This window comes from Vitis vinifera, chromosome 7 (assembly GCF_030704535.1).
Source record: "Vitis vinifera cultivar Pinot Noir 40024 chromosome 7, ASM3070453v1".
Taxonomy (NCBI): domain Eukaryota; kingdom Viridiplantae; phylum Streptophyta; class Magnoliopsida; order Vitales; family Vitaceae; genus Vitis; species Vitis vinifera.
Genome location: NC_081811.1, coordinates 25,607,014 through 25,624,394, shown reverse-complemented (window position 1 = coordinate 25,624,394; position 17,381 = coordinate 25,607,014). Strand labels below are relative to the sequence as shown.

General features: G+C 38.6%; 2 protein-coding genes across 2 annotated transcripts; one reads left to right on the top strand and one right to left on the bottom strand.

Moving 5' to 3' along the window:
* Positions 1–2,942: 2,942 nt before the first annotated feature.
* Positions 2,943–4,928, top strand: LOC100258512 (1-aminocyclopropane-1-carboxylate synthase 3-like). The gene is made up of 4 exons (XM_002269744.5): positions 2,943–3,294; positions 3,384–3,515; positions 3,617–3,777; positions 3,886–4,928. The coding sequence occupies exons 1-4, from the start codon at positions 3,148–3,150 to the stop codon at positions 4,853–4,855; spliced, it is 1,410 nt and encodes a 469-aa protein (XP_002269780.1). The 5' UTR covers positions 2,943–3,147; the 3' UTR covers positions 4,856–4,928.
* A 10,466-nt stretch (positions 4,929–15,394) lies between these two features.
* Positions 15,395–17,074, bottom strand: LOC100244588 (transcription factor RAX3). The gene is made up of 3 exons (XM_010649185.3): positions 16,690–17,074; positions 16,458–16,587; positions 15,395–16,327 (listed from the first exon to the last, which is right to left on the bottom strand). The coding sequence occupies exons 1-3, from the start codon at positions 16,823–16,825 to the stop codon at positions 15,574–15,576; spliced, it is 1,020 nt and encodes a 339-aa protein (XP_010647487.1). The 5' UTR covers positions 16,826–17,074; the 3' UTR covers positions 15,395–15,573.
* Positions 17,075–17,381: the final 307 nt, after the last annotated feature.

The following is a 17,381-nucleotide window of genomic DNA, read 5'->3' as shown; positions in this document are numbered from 1 at the left end:
AGAAACTGAAGTTGAATTCATGACATTTAGCCTGTCATTTCTATGAATATCTTTGCGACTGAGACATGCAGTTTTGACCGACACACTTGCAGCTATAAACATAGGTGTACAAATTTTCAAAAGTAGCTAGGCTGTGAAGATTCCGAACCAGTTTTTGAGCTATCTAGCTGTAACACTGGGCATCAATGGTACTTCCAAGACTTTTAATTGTTCAGGTCAATGGCTGAAAAAGTCGAAAATTTCCTGATTTGAGAAGCAAGCCTTGGGTTTCACGGGGTGACTTGGATTCAGGCGTTGTGTCTCTACAATTATAGTTAAGTTGGTAAGTGTTGTTTTCGTTGACCTCGAGGCATTTGATTGCTGAGGAATACATTGTTGAAGCAGTGAAGAGAGTGAGAGAATTGAGATGGATAGAGAGAGTTGATGGAGGGTATAAGCTTTGTGTGGGGGAGGGTGGGAAAGGGTCCCTACGTAATTGAAGAAGGGAAGCAAATGGGATCCATGTGTGTATGTCCTCGTAAGTTAGTGAGGAGTGGACTAACGTGAGCATCATGTTAGTTGTCACCGTGGACTAGGTCTCTTATATGTATATGTGGTCCCAAGCCTACATATTATGTGTTTTTAGGGTCTGGTGGGGGCATTTAAACGAGGCTTTCACATGTCCTAATAACCCCTCCTCTGCTACAAACCACGTGGCCCCCCTCAATTATTCCACCCTCTCCCTCACCCTCTCAAGAGGCTCTAGTTTTTGGATACTCCCCACATTAAAGGCCTAAGATAAGTTCAAAGTAAATCAAATTGGGTACTCTTGGGGTGTTCCATTGGGGACATTCCATAAATCAAAGCTAGTGATGCAGTGTGGGCTAGTCACAGTGCCGTCCATGTTAGGATCATCGACAATCCAATAATCTCTTGCCGGGGAAAGATGATATTGCCCTCTCAAACACAAGGTAAACCATCTTACCATGTATTTCGTTTCCTGCCGCTTTATCTACATTTTTGTATCATGTCTACCCTTTGTCGCATAACTGTGCTTGTGTCCATTAACCCAAATTGTCACTTGCATGTAGTATCAATTTGGATGATTCTGGCCTCAGGACAGACACCATATGTTTTGTGGTTCGGAAGAATTAGGACACTATCTTTTGGGTTGGCAACACCAATTTTGAATATCATTGTCTTTATTAAGCCATTGGTGGACATTGGCAAAAGGGGTAACCTTGACATTTCCACAACTTAATAAGACATGGTTTATATCTCAGTCCGCTATCAGGTGTTTTTTTTTTTTTTTTAAATCTTTTTATTTGTTGTTATTCCAAATTTAAGTTTTATTTTGTTTTGTTTTATACAATACATGTCTTTTAAAGCAGTTGAAAATACATGAATATAATGAAAAACATTATATATATATATTCAACAAAAAAAAAAAAGGTAAGTCTACGTACCCTTTCAAGTCTTAAGCCCTGACTTTCAAAATTTGTGAGATCGATGTTCGACGCGCTTCGGTTTTAAAAAGTCTGAATTTAGAGAAAGACACGGAGACTATCATAATAAGTTAGGCATATTAGACGTTTGTGAGCATTAGTCTTTATAGAGCTTATTTATTTTTGGCTATGGATTCAACATTTCCAAGTCAACAAAGGGCAAAAATTTAAGTCAGTCTAGGGTTTCATTTTTATTCGTAATCGAAAGGGTGCCCCACAAAGAACTGGTGTAATTGTGGGGAGCTGGAGGATACTTCACAGGAGTTTCCTTAAGTGAGTGACCACTGACTCCCTCTACATCAAAAGATTTAACAAAACCATGCGATCATGAGCTGTCCCTCACTTTTTCGAGTTTGCTAGCAAGATCCACACACAAAAGAAACCCTTGTTGCAAAATCGGGTGGCGCTAGCACCTCCACCAAACCAATATTCACCAGTCACCACTATCTCTCTCACCAAACTTTCCATATTATTCCACTAAGGACATTAAAATATAGACCAGTACCGGTGCCTTTTAATAATTTCTTTTATCTTAAAACGACATTTACATAAATTCAAGTTGGATTCTTCTTACCTACATTGCCATGTGATAATGACTCTTCATCATAACTTAAAGTGCGCAACATCTAAATCAGTTGGCTGAGAGCCTGAAACTAACGGCAGTCAATTTATTAGGGTTCCATGAGCCTAAAAGTAGGAAGTTTGGGCTGCCTCTTCGGAACAATAATTTATGGCGGTTTGTTTATGAGGTAATATTACAAATTACCGGTCAAATTTAATCTGTTAATTAACGGTGGAACCGACATTTTATCCCCGGTATGTTCTTGGCCAAACCTACTAAGTGATTAGAGTCAATCCTCTGGAATCGTTGGCACTACGTAACATGTATATTCGATGAATACGTGGCACTGATATTGAAAAGGTTGACTTTAGATGAAAAGGATCGCTTTCATGCTTTGTTCAAACAAAAATTAAGGGGGCTCCGATTGGAGGGAAAGGTTAAATAGAGAACAATGGCCGACATGGCTTTACATATGTCAATCGAAAGGGGAGCATATAGACATGAGCACAGTATAGGGTCCGAAGCTGCATGGGCTTTGTAGGTCAGGGGTGGCCACTGTGTCTAGATTTGCTTCCGGCTTGCTCTCTACTCTCAATTTCTTTTTTGTTTTTATTTACATTTTAAATGTACTTTTAATTGAGGGACACGACCTAAATCACAGCGTTTGGTGATTTGGGAGACCCTGGAAGGGAGTGGAAGTAGAGTTAAACATATCACATTTGGGACCCCATTTATAGCAACATTATTCAATTAATTCAGATTAATATTAGGAATGCAGAAGCTTATGTCCCTTCTTTCCAAATTGTTATTGTCAAGTGGTCTTGTCATTCCCAAGGCTCCAACTATATAATATAGTTGCAACTCTACTCATCACCACAGCAACACACCCACAACCACAACAATCCTCTTCACCACTTCAATTCTCTCTCTCTCTCTCTCGCTCTCTCTTCTCTCTCTAGCCACAACCACAACAATCCTCTTCACCACTTCAACTCTCTCTCTCTGTGTCCCCAAAACAATCGTTCTCGGTTGTTCTTTCTAGCTTTCGCTTTTGGTCTTTTTCCTAAAAGCTCGTGTCTGGACTGCTCCAGAGACCACAAAATGAAGATGCTGTCTAGAAAAGCCACCTTCAATTCCCATGGCCAAGATTCAGAATATTTCCTGGGATGGGAGGAATACGAGAAAAACGCATATCACGAGGTCGAGAACCCGAGTGGAATTATTCAGATGGGTCTGGCAGAGAATCAGGTTAGAAGATTTTCCTTTTAAAAAAACTACAATCTTTGATTTCTTGCCAAAAATGCAGTCCCTTATTTTCATCTTATTGCGTCATGCAGCTCTCTTTCGATCTTCTGGAGTCCTGGCTCGCACAAAACCCAGATGCAGCTGGGTTCAAGCGAGATGGAGAATCGATATTCAGAGAGCTAGCTCTCTTCCAAGATTATCATGGCCTTCCTGCTTTCAAGAAGGTAAGCATCCGGCTACTTATATTATAAAATTACAAAGACATTCTGGCTTTCCAAGTGAGTAATTAATATCAAAGTCTAAATTTATTTGATATTGATTGCAGGCACTAGTAGAATTCATGTCAGAAATAAGAGGAAACAAAGTGAGCTTTGATCAGAACAAGCTAGTCCTCACTGCTGGGGCAACGTCCGCCAACGAGACACTCATGTTCTGCCTTGCTAACCCAGGCGAAGCTTTTCTCCTTCCCACCCCATACTACCCAGGGTAATTACCTTGCTATTTCTGTTTGCAACTGCTATAAAGCCTTTAAGTTGTTTATTGCTTTACGCATGAAATGTAGTTAACTGACTTTTTTTTTTGCGATTCTTGCAGATTTGATAGAGATCTCAAGTGGCGTACCGGAGTTGAAATTGTACCGATACAGTGTTCTAGTTCGAATGGCTTCCAGATTACTGAATCCGCTCTCGAAGAAGCTTACCAACAAGCTCAAAAACGCAGCCTCAAAGTTAAAGGCGTATTGATCACCAACCCCTCAAATCCGTTGGGCACCACAACCAGCCGAGATGAGCTCAATCTCCTGGTTAACTTCATTACCGCAAAAGGAATCCATCTAATTAGCGACGAAATTTATTCCGGTACTGTTTTCGACTCACCAGGCTTCGTGAGCATCATGGAGGTTCTAATGGATAGGAACTACATGAACACTGAAGTTTGGAAAAGAGTTCACATTGTCTACAGTCTTTCGAAGGATCTGGGTCTTCCGGGTTTCAGAGTTGGTGCAATTTACTCCAACGATGTGGCAGTTGTATCTGCAGCAACAAAAATGTCAAGCTTCGGACTAGTCTCTTCCCAAACACAATACCTTCTCTCTGTCATGCTCTCCGACAAGAAATTCACCAAAAACTACGTTTCAGAGAATCAGAAAAGACTTAAGCAGAGGCATCAAATGCTCATTTCTGGACTTCAAAACGCTGGCATTGACTGCCTCAAGAGCAACGCCGGTTTGTTTTGTTGGGTTGACATGAGACACCTCTTGAGCTCCAACACATTCGAAGCCGAGATGGAACTCTGGAAGAAAATTCTCTACGACGTCCGCTTAAACATCTCTCCAGGATCTTCCTGCCATTGTACCGAACCCGGGTGGTTTCGTGTCTGCTTCGCTAACATGTCCGAAGACACGCTAAACCTCGCCCTGCAAAGAATAAAGGCCTTTGTCGACTCCTCAACCACCACCAACAACAACCAAAGCCGCCACCAATCTAACAAAAATCAAAGAAGAAAGTCATTCACCAAGTGGGTTTTCCGGCTATCTTTCCGGGACAGAGAGGCCAGCGAACGATAGTCCAGTGTGAACATTCCCGTTTGAATTTCTCCCTTTTTTCCAATTTTTTATTGTTGAGTTTCCTTTTTTTTTCTTTTTTGTAAATGTAGACATAGCACTCGGTCCACGTCCATGTGGATTAGAAGTGACTTAACCTACGTTTGTAAACTTTGAGTTCTTCAGTAAAATCTATTGAAATATTCGAAAGATAATGTGATCATGATTCAGCTTACTAAAAATATACCTCTTTCAACCTCCTAATTTACACGTACCATGTACATATCCATAGTATATACCTATAGACATTGCTTGCTGTAATATCAGTAATGGCAACTGCGAGATTTACGGCTACAAATGGTGACTCTGGTTGCCGACGTCCGGTTCTGTGTCAACCCATCTCCTCCACCGACTTTTTTTTTTTTTTTTCTTTTTCTCAGTACCACTGATATTTTGGTCATGACTTTGACGTTTTTTATGCCGTATGAGAAGGGCGCTGGTGAATGGAATATAGGGGTGGTGGTGTTTGGTGTGGGTTAGACCTTCATTGAGTCAAAAAGACATTTATGTTGGTATTAGGGTTTCACATTCCATCCTGTTTTGGTCTGAGACAAAGTCATATTCGAACGGACCCACGTTTCTCCTCCCTGACTCTATCCCAATATTCTAACCAAAAGGGAAAATTTTAAAATAAATCTTCAAGACTGCGAGTTGGTCAAAAGCGTCACCAACTGCGCAAGCAAGATAACTTGCTTGCAAGCAATCTTAAAGTTCAAAGCCCGGCCCGCTCATCTTTCCAGGATTTTTACTACTGCATGCTTAAAAGTTTTTTGTCATTTTGAGGTTACGCAGTTTTGCTGACAAATTCCAATTATGGGATCATGAAAGTAGCACTGCATTATTGGATCTCCCATTTATTTTCTGAAATATATATGTATACAAATAATTTTAAGGTTGTGGTCCTATGATCCTATCAACCTCATTCTACCCATTAAACAACATTCATTCAATAATGTTATGACTCTTATCGAGAATAGGGTTTATGAGACATGTGACCATCACCCACAATTTAATAGGGATAGTGATGTGATTAGTTGTTAATTAAATTTTTATAAATAAGATTATAGTAATGCAGATAGATCATCTAAAAATTAATTAGATATTTCCCATTAAATATTATGGTCATAGATGGATGCAGCTGGACGGTAGGTTTAAATTTAGAGAAGAACAGAAAGAAGTGTATGTTTATAGTAAAGCTTTTGGACAGGGCATTTGCTAATTTCAACAAAAGAAAAGAAAGATGGGGCAAATTGGGTGAGCAAAGTGGATGCTCCACCACCAAAATTTCCATTCAGCCTCTTTTCAAATTGCTTGTAAATGTGTTGTCAATGTCTTAAAATGGGATGGGGATATGATCAGTGGCGGCTGCAATCTCGTCCTATCCGATTTGGATAGGCCAACTTTTTGGTTTCATATACGTACGTACGAAAGGTTGTTCCAATTTAATGGATTTGATCTGATGCATGCGGCAAAATTCTCTTAGTGCATGCTCTAATAACCTGATAATGACATGACATTGTTTCTAGAGAATCATTGAGTGGCAACTTATTAATTTATCAGGCCACTGAAAATATGGAAGGTGACTGCACCTGAACAATCAGCAATTATTTCAGTAAGAACGTAGCAAGAGTTCTTTGCTTTATCTGCTCTGAGTCATATCATCATTCATTCCATGCATATCATGGATCCCTGATTTTAGTCAGAGCCTCCAAAGAAAGCATATTTCAAAACTTCATTAAAAATTGTGGTGTTAGTAAGGATGAAAATATAAAAAATTTCTGATGAAAATTTTGAAAAATAATTTGGGTTAAATATAAATTAATCAAAATTTATGAAAAATATGTGAATTTTTTTTTTTTTTAAAAAAATTGGTATCCTTCACAACTACATCATGCATGTAATCCATGTGGTTTGGAGGTTGATTTAAGCTAAAGCCGGCCCTTACATCTGTAAGCTGAATCCCATTTTTCTAATCTTTATCCTATTAATGGTAATGGGTGGTTGACAAAAAATTGCAACCCTTCTTGGTAGAAGAAAAGGAAATATTTTTATACAGAGTCTTCCTCTTCCTACAAATATAATAGTAATACACATTTTCCCTATGAAATTTTATATATGTTCTTTATGCGGCTAACAGCTTCCAAAATGATCCATGAGACTTTGCATGTGGAGAGTCTTTTCTCTCGTAAGCGCATGGAAGGGAAGGAATATTGAAATCAAATAAAAAATATATGTGAGAATTTTGGTCGATTTCCATGCATGTTCTTCTTGACTCCAACCTCCGGAGTTTGGGTTTACATAATTGATCTTCATCATATGATATGTTTTTCTAATCCACATGCTAACGCGGTTTCATTTGATCAGTTAATAGCTTCTGACACATCTGACAATCTGGGCGGTTGATGGGGGCTAAACTCGATCCTAACTTTAATTTTTTTTATTCAACTACTTAATCAAAGAAATATTTATTTAATTAAGCCGGTAGTTGAAATGACAAAATCGAACTTAAATTAGAAAAATGTACAACGTATTGATGGAAGACTGCCTGTTCATGAACATGAATCAAAATGCGACTAGCATCATTCAATTTATAGAACCAAGCAAAGAATGGAGCAAGAAAAATCAAAGAAAAGAAAAAACAAGTTTTGATAGTTCATGTTGTTCAAATGTAATATTAAGTCCAAAACAAACATTAGCTGAAATGACTTGCACCAAGACATGAAAAGAAACTACAGACATGATGTCATTGATTTAGAAGGTTGTTTCTAGACAAAATCTTAGACACAACATCCCAATTAGTCGGTAATCACCTCCATGATGACATCTTTTCTATCAACCGGGGGGTCCATTGATGCGAAAAGCATAGATAGATGATGTATTATGCAAACCGCGTCAACAAGGAGTAGGCAATAATCCTTTGATTTTTACCATCATATCCAAAATCATCAGTAGCAAATAATGTCTCTACTAAACCCCCAATCAAGTGGATCTTTTATTTTTTTTCTTTGGATTTGAAGGTAAGACGTGACAAATTTGGTTACGTGTGTATGGGAGTCATGTGGGATTCACATGAGGCAACACATGCTAGGGAACATAGAACACCTGCCAAATCTTTGAAAGGGGTGTGAAGGGGGTTGGGTATAAGCGTATAATCCTCGTGCCTCATTCAAGGAGCAACCTGGTATGCCCTCCATGAGGTGATGCTTACAATGACGGAGACAAACGGGTCCATTTGAACATGACTCCTTGTCCTGCACCTACTTGCCTACACCCTCCCTTACCCATTTCCCATACTTACCATTAATTTTTTTTGTATCTTGTTTAAGGGCCCCCCCTGGGCCTCCAAATATGGATTGGTATGTTGTCTATGCATGAAGTTTCCATGTGATTGATTTTGAGTAGACGCGTGACACCATTTTCTTCTAGGTTTGTCTGGTTTTATTAATTTACAGTCATGAAAACAAAGGGAAAAAAGAAAAATAAGAAAATTATGTGATTTCAATTTTCATCCCTTTGGTACCTCTATATATAGCTATGGATATTCTTCTTTTTTTAAGTCAATAATTTCGATCAGTGTGAATTGTGAAACATGCTTTGAAGTTTGAACGATATGGGCATTTAAAGAGTTTCGTACGAAACTGGCGTGAATAGTGAATACTACCGCGGATGCATTTATTGGAGCCTGCGATTCCTTCATTGTTGGGCTCCTTCCCCATTTCAAGTATGGTTGGTCTGGCCATAGCAATGATGCACATGCCATGACGCTTCATTTTCTTTCTTCTCTTTCCCAGTTTCCCTTCATATATAATATTCATCCAAGTGGATATATTGCTTGTGTTTGTGACCCAATTTTAATGCCTAATATAATTCGAAGCAAATTACAATCTAAAATTAATCCCCTAATTACATTTTTTCTGTTTCCATAATCTATATATGTTTCTTATTTTATGAATAGATGACACTGTGTAGTCGGTGCAGTGGTATCACTGTTTGTAATGGTACCTCAAGAAAAGTTGGAAACAGTGTAGATCCAAAATCGGAGGCAGCTCGTTTGTCATTACTGTTGGATATGAAGAGAAAAACAGACTTCTAAGGCAGGAATCATAAAAGCTTTAGGTTCCATAAAGTACGCGACACAGCTATTAAGCAAAAGGTACGAGCTACATTCATTTGATCATTTTTTATGGTAGTGAAAGTAGCTTTTCCTGGTGTTTAGTGAAACCAAAATTCATAGCAAGTGAACACTGAGCTAGAAATCTATAGATGGAATGATAAAAGGCCTTTGAGGTGACGTCCCATTAACATACTACTAGTACATTGCCATTCTTCAACTACATTGAGGAAGAAATTATACCAGTACAGGAGAAACTTGAATTGAAAGATTGATTCCAACCAAAAAGTTGTTTTGATAGTTTGAACTTTGAAGCATGTCAAGGGAAGGAGGGGATGAGTTTCCTTAGGGGACCTCTCTTTCTTTTTCCCAGCATACAACTTTCTTTATTGCTTCCTAAGTGGTGAGAGTATCCCTAATATCCCGCTCAAGTATCATGCCATTGTGATTTGTTTCACTCAATCCAACTATTTTAATTCGGTGCCGCCCAAGAAAATTTCCCTTGGACTTCCTCCATCTCCACGTATGTCCTGATTTGGAGGGCCCCAAACTCATCAAATTCACCCTAACTACCAACCTTTTCAATTCAGTATTATGGCAAATGCCTGTACCTTTTTTTTTATAATAAATTTAGATATTCTCTAGTTCCAGATATTTCTTGCCATCCTCTCATCTGAGCCTATTAATTTACCTTAAACTATTTTTCATTCAAATGATATTTATCGGGACCAACTCGTTCATCAAAAATGTGAAAAACACCCATGGTTCAGCTGAATTCTAGGGTCCGCAACTGAGGTGGGCCTATGGTCTGCGCCCAAGCGCCCTGCAGCCCACACCGTTTTAGAGGGCCTTACTTTTATGGGGGTAGCTTAACTTTAAGTCATTACCTGTTGAAGTCTGTAGGTTCACAACTAGGCTGGGCCCAACCTTACAGTATACAATGTAATAAATCCATTATTTTGGCCCATTGGCCTTTGGGGTCGTCCTTTGGGCTCTTGAGTATTTAAACTTGGCCCATATTGTTCAATGTTTCACGTTAGCAGTAGACTAAGGCCCACATCCATATATTAAAGGCCATAGAGTCGCAACTGGGCTGGGTCCAACCCTACAGTAAGTAATATAAGGAATCCATGATTTTGGCCCATGGATCATTGGGCTCTTGCGCATTTAAATCAGGCCCATTTTGTTCAATATTTCATTTTAGAAGTAGACTAAGGCCCGTATCCATACAGCGCTCGCCCAAGTTTCAACATTGAGCTAATTTCAAGGCCCATACAAACTCTGTACGCTGACATGACAGAAAGCCTGGCCCATTGACCCTTCATGCCTACCTAAAGATATTTGTAACCTTGACTTTGTGCTAATAAAACATGACTAGATGCTGCTCAAGACTCTTCATTTTTGGCTTTTCATGGTAAGAGAATAAATCCCGGTAAATAAAAAATTATTGTGATGAACTATCATATCAATCTTGTTGCACAGCCCAATCAAAAGCAGTAAATTGCTGACTTCTTCTTTCTGGAACCAGAATAATTGAGAGGAGAAATTAATAATGAATTTGTTTGATAAAAACGAGTCTGATAAAGTTTAAAGATCTGACTGAATTAAAATAAATGGCAAAGATATTCTCATATTAGTGAGTGTCGGCATCACTAAATAAACAAAAGAATGTGGGAATAATTTATTTGATTTGGGTTGTATATAAAAATGAAAAAGATGCTAGAAGGTCGTCGCATGGCTCTTGTCGTGGCTTGGATGACCCTAACGACTTGATCATGGTGCATTTGGTGTTTATTATCGTCATGGAGTTGACAGAATGTGCTCTATAATTTACTCCAAAGTTTGAAATTTTTGGCCCTTTCCTTGAGGGCTCTTTCTCTCCTGCTTCTCATCCCTATTCCTCCTCACTTTACAGATCTTCATTGCTTAATTCTATGCTTTGTACTTAAATAACCTTTTTTTGTCACCAACTGGGGTCTTTTGGATTCTTGGGTATTGTATGGGACACAAAATTCCGAGACAATCCACTATATAACCTTGAGCACCATGTCGGGAGTGTTGAATTAAATAAAGATGGTGTGTAAATAGGCTCTGTGAAGCTCATTTGGAGCCGTTTCTAAATTTCCCGCTGCTTCATGATATTAATTCTTTTTAATCTAAAAACTTAACAAGCTGACAGATTATTTTGGCTATGCATGCCGTACAGCAAGTCAAACCCCGTATATCTACCACAAATGCAATTTTTCCAAGGGCAACAACCCGGCAGCCCCCCATCTGTCAAGTGGGTCCTACTCCTCCATTCATATTTAGGCAATATTAAACCGGAACCTTGGATGCTTGCTGTTTAAATTAGTACAGGATAAGATGGGGTCTTAGATAATGAGGGGGTGGCACAGGTTACAGTTTACACCTCCATTTTAAATTCATGTTTCAGAGGTCTTTTGACATTTTGCATTGAGATGTTAGTGCCTGGTATAGACTCCATTATTGTTCACTCCATCTTATTTTCTCCTCCCATTGATGTCACAACTTACATAAGTCATTTTATTAATAGTAACTTTTTGAATTACAGGTAATTTATATGACATTGCGCTATAGCCAAGGCTAAGTTTTCTTTGATTCTACGTCTCCAGTTTTGAATTATTTTCAATCTTTTAATTATGTTATAAGGAACTTTGTATCATATATATGTAGTCAAATCCTATACCTTGAACTGGACAGTTAATGAACCATGAACCATGAACCAGGAACCAGGAGTGATTAATTAGCTCGACCCGATTGCGTCAAGAATCCATCATCCATAGCTCATTATGTCGAAGTCGCAACTTTATAGTATGGTATGCATATGTTGAACCTTTTATGAAATAAAAAATTTAACGTTCCTAAATTTTATATAGTTTATTTTATTTGTTTTGTTGCTGTTTGTTGAAAATGATTGGAATAGCTAGTTGGTTTTCGCTTTCAATAATTGATAGCTGTTGTCTATAGCCTCAAAAAAGTCTTGTAACAAATTTCCTCGAGCAGCCTCCACCTTCTTTACAGGATGGAAATTACATAGAGGCATACATTTTCAATTAAGCAAGCACAAATGAAATGAAAATTATGAGTACAGATAAAAGATACATGGACCCAAGCGCTTTTTATTTAATTTTTTCTGGTTTTGGCAGGCCTTTTTTCAGTTACTGTACTTCGTTTCTTCATCATTCAAGGTGGAATCTACTGGACGGTAGGTGCGGAAAGGACAAGAAGTTAGATTAATCAATGGGAAAGATGTCTTAATCCTAGCTAGCTACTAATTAATTTTTGCAAGCTACACTTATCTGAGAGTTGGTTTGAGAATAGACTCTGACATCTTATTGACAAAATCAAGTTTCGGATTCTAATCATCTCAACCAAATTTTAACAAAAAGATGTTAACTTGGTCCACCAAACAAGCAGAAGTCAAGATGGAAACTAGTGGTTTGATCCAGTTTGTAACAACTACATGAGAAATGGACTACTTCAATTGCCTCATTTGGCAAAGTTGAGTACAGAAGGGAAACTCAATGATGAAAAGTAAAGAGAGGAATCCAACTATTTTTAGTTCCATGTGTAAGCATATATTTTCCTTGCTATGTACTATTGCCATGTAAAATGCAGTAAGCCTACCTGCTACGGAATGGCTCTTCTTGATAGCCAGGAACCTCTTATGACTAAATCTCTAGCGATGTTTATAGAGAATTGGAATGGGTATAGATAAGTAGATGATCTCCCTTAGATCAATTAGATTACCTTCAAGGCTGCTTGCCAGTTAATTAGTTATATATGGATGATCCGGTAAAATGTTGATCAATGTTGGTATGAATCTGTTCAAGCATATATATGTGAGTCACGAACCTGGTTACAGCATCTCTAGGCTTCTAACCACTTCGAAGCAGCGACGATATCATGACATCATGGTTCATTTACCACTGATCATATCGAATAGATGGTGATGGAATGCCAAATAAAAAATGTCGTAACAGGTGATTGACAAAATCAAAGCATTGAGGGTATGATATGAGTCTAAACAAATAGGAAAGGGAAAAAGGAAACTTCCAGTTTTAGAATCCATATGAGGAGAAAAGTCTAGCACTAGGCACATTTTGTTTACTGAAGTCCCTCCTTTCCTGTAGCTTACTATTAAGTTTTTTGTTGAGTGCAAAAGAGCTGATTGACTGAGCAAATAGCTGAATTCCACTTAGGCTACAGAAGACTTGGTCAATTTTTTTCAGCTGAGTGCTTCCATCTTCTTTTATCCACTTTTGACTTGAGAGCATAGACATGATAGATGATATCCAATGGATCTCTTACAGACGCGCTTGTGTAAGGTGTTGATAATTATTCTCTCTAATCACAAACGCGCTGCATAAGAGTTTCGTCTTGCATTTGTTAGACATGTTTTTCTTGGAAATGATTTCCCAGATTGACATTAAATCAGCAATTCTTCTTTTGTTTGGCATGTATTCGTAGTTTTGGACGTTACTTTTCCCTGCTTGAGCTTCTTATATTCAAAGGTTGGGCACCTTTGGTTCTTTCTACAATATATAAATATTTAGCTAATATGAATTCTTCCCTATGTCATTATGGATTTCAATCTACTTGATGATGCTGTTTGTGAAAATAGATGCCTCATTGAGAAAATAACCAGAGGTGACCCATTTTGAAGTCATGGATCATATTATTGGAATAGCAGGACCAGGACCCATGCCTGGAGAAAGGTGGTATACTCCAATGGATAGACAACCAGTACAGTAATGCCCTTAACCAGACATTTTGAGGAAGGGTCCTGAAAATTTCATTCTTATGATCATAGGGAATTGACATGATGGCCTATGTATGGCCCAAACAAGAACCAGTAGATGAAAGCAAGTTACAAACTTGAATTTATTTCATCAATAAGAACCAGACATGCCTTCGTACAACTGACAATTCAGAATATTTCAATTATTGGAGATGAGTAATTAATCCTCATTTTATACCATTAAGAACCAATGTAACAGGAAACGATGCTATGGTGAACTCTTCAATATCATTATTAATATGTAGGATATATATATCTTCTTTTCGGTATTCAAAGAAAACTAATTCAAAATGTTTCTGAAGAGGGCATTAATTCATGAATGATAAAGCTTGGTGATCTTCCGTGTGGGTAGCCAGAGGATGCTGTGGACATCACACCGATGTTCCGGTCTACCTAAATACATTGAAGAAAAAAACTATTAGTTTAAAAGTCCATCTTCAGAAGAAGGGTATCTCAATAAAGGAACCCGGGATGCTATTATCTGGAATTCACTTATACACTAAATGGGGCCATTTATCCATTTTCCATTAAACAACTTGTACTTCCTGTCCAATAATGCCAGGCAAGCTTTGTGAAGTTGAAGAAAAGATAGAATCAGACAGGGAACAGGAAATGTGATTTTGATGTGGTGCTGTTCAATGTTGGCGAGCTATGATCTGAAAAGTGGACATGAATGGTTTTGACATACTTTCTGGAATTTTTTAATTCTTGATCCATTCTCAACATCAATGCACCAAATAAAAGAGCCCAAAGAAAAGCAGATATATGCATAAAGCTAGATCAAAACATGCATTTTTGAAATTATGATGTCATGTTATTATCTCCCACATACATCTGTAAAAAAGGAGAAATGAAATCATGTGGAGAAACATATATACTACGAGCAAACAATTAATTAACTCACTCCAAAAAGGGGCAACCCCCAGAAAAAACGGCAAAAGGAAAAAGGAGACGAAGAGAAGGAGTTTAATGATCTGTCCTGAATTTGATTGTGGTGGGACTAAAGACATGCCATTTTCATCTACCAGGTACTTGAACTAGCCCAACTGAAATACCCAGAACATAGAAAGTGTAACTTCAGGCGACTCCAGCTTTCTTATTCTAGTTGGAACTATGTGATGGACTGACGATAAGATGTGATCTCACAGCTCTTACTGTAATTAAGGACATGAAGATAACAATAAGGGAATGCGGCCATTTTTGGATGCTCTAGCTGCAAGAGCCGAGCAAGTTGTGGCCAAAATGTCAAAGCACCTTTCCAACTTTACTACTGCCTTTTCATTGAGGGTAAAGGGGAACTTTGTGACAGATACATTTCAACCCATTCAACCCATGTGTTAGAACTTAGAAGAAAGAGGAAAAAGCAAAAGACCTTTACGTAGTAATTAAGCATAGGTAAAAAAAAAAATTGTTCCAAGGCTTCTGTAATCCAAGGAGACCAATCAGAAGAGAAACATATCCAAACATGAATGCACTCAGGGTGTAGGCTGAAATGGACAAACAATAGCGATGAAGTGCTATCCTCGCTAGGATGTGAAGCTCTTAAAGATGTATAAATCGTGGAGGAAAATTGAACTGAAAAAGATAAATAGCTTATAATTAAATCAAGCAAATTTGAGAGAGCACAAATCAGAATGAAAGTGAAAGCACAGAACAAACAAAACTCTGAGTGAGTTCATTAAGATTCTATGAAATTCCTCCATCGAATCCCCTAGTGGTACAAATTTACACCACCAATGTACAGTGCTGCTATTGGGAGCCCAGGTACCTCAACTCTTCAAAACCAGAATCTTGTAATGGCCCTTGTTGGCCAACTCCATAATTGGAGATGATAGAGGGGTAAACCAGAGAGTTTATATCTCCCCAACTGCTGCTTTCTGCGGAGCTAGTCCCAGTGCTACCATTGGCGATGTCTTCTATTCCGTAAAAGCTCCCAGAGCCATCTAATTGTTGTGGGTTGCCATACACCAGTTCATTTAGGAGGCTGTTATACCCTTGAAGAACATTTGAAGCTGATCCATTGACGTCATAGTGGGTGTTTGGCAATTGGGAACCCGTACTGTTGATTGAATTCATGGTCGACGTAGATGAGGCAAACATGTTCATGGATGTCTCATATGGACCATCTTGTGCGGTGGAAATATCAAGAGGGTACTGAAAGTTTATGCTGTTACTGCCTGGTTGTTGACCATCATCACCAAATCTTCCTCCCAGCTTGATCAGCAATTTCTTAATGGATGCTTGGTCCTTGATATCCGGATCTTGGTTCGGATGCACAGATACTGCAGGTAGCTCCGCCCAATAAGGGTTTCTGCCAACGGCCTGATCAGGAACCACAAAAATCCCAGGTTCTCTCTTCATCTCTTGCTTGACGTAGTTAGCTCGGCGAGCCTGTTGTTCTTTCCGCTGCTTGCCGAGTAGCTTTTTCTTCAACCTTGTGTTCCAGTAGTTCTTAATATCATTATCAGTTCTTCCCGGTAATTGAGTCGCGATGACGGACCACCTATGCACTCAAAAACAATAACTTCGTTTAATCTTTCGAGCCCATAACTTATCAATGAACACAAGCCCCTAGCTAGAAAAAGAATTCATGTAATTAGGATATATTAATTCTTGAAAAAAGAAAAGATCACCTGCTTCCAATACTTATATAGAGGCTGCAAATGATGTTATCCTCCTCCTCTGAAAATCCTCCATGTTTGATATTGGGCCTGAGATAATTCAACCAGCGGAGGCGGCAGCTCTTCCCACATCGCTTAAGGCCTAAACCACACAAAAATATGCAATTTTCATCAGTTTTGAGTCCATGAAAGAGATCTAAAATCAACAGATAGAGAAGCCTGATGTTTACTGATATTCCTTTACCAATCTTTTGAGGTAAGGCTATCCAGTTGCCCCCAGTGCCGTTTTTCTCAATATAAGTCTTGAGCTTGGCATCTTCCTCTGGTGACCATGGCCCTTTCTTGACGTTGGCTTTGTCACAGCAAGGAGCTCTCCCCATGTTTTTGGTGTTGCTGCTATGAGGGTGAAAGTTGGTTTCTCCTTATTATCCAGTAGTAGATGCTTTTATAATATATATGCGCCTGGCCAGAGATAGATATATTATAATAACTGGAGAAGGAGAAACATGGAACGGTCTCAGAATTTCAAAAAGAAGAATGGGAAAAAGAAGGTCCTTTATGAATAGAATAATGTGGAAATTAGAAATGCCAGAACAAGAGTGTGGAGACCGGAGTTTATCTCATTGTCTTTCTCACTCTAGAATCTAATAACCCTATAACATAATCTCGCACACACGCCTCCACTATCAAGTTAATTCTGGTGTGCGTACCATCTCGGATCATCCTGATCGTCCGATGTGTTGACCCAAGTAGGTGAGCAGGTGAGAGAGAGACCAAACGTTCAGTGTACATTCGGTGTGTGTTGTGGATTTGGCTCCTCTCCATTCGGGTCCGCCCAGGTACGGTGTAGCCACCATAAAAGCCTGCCATGCATGTCATCACATTAATGATCAATGATGGAGGGGCCTGTGTTGTTTATCACATTCAAAGTTTACC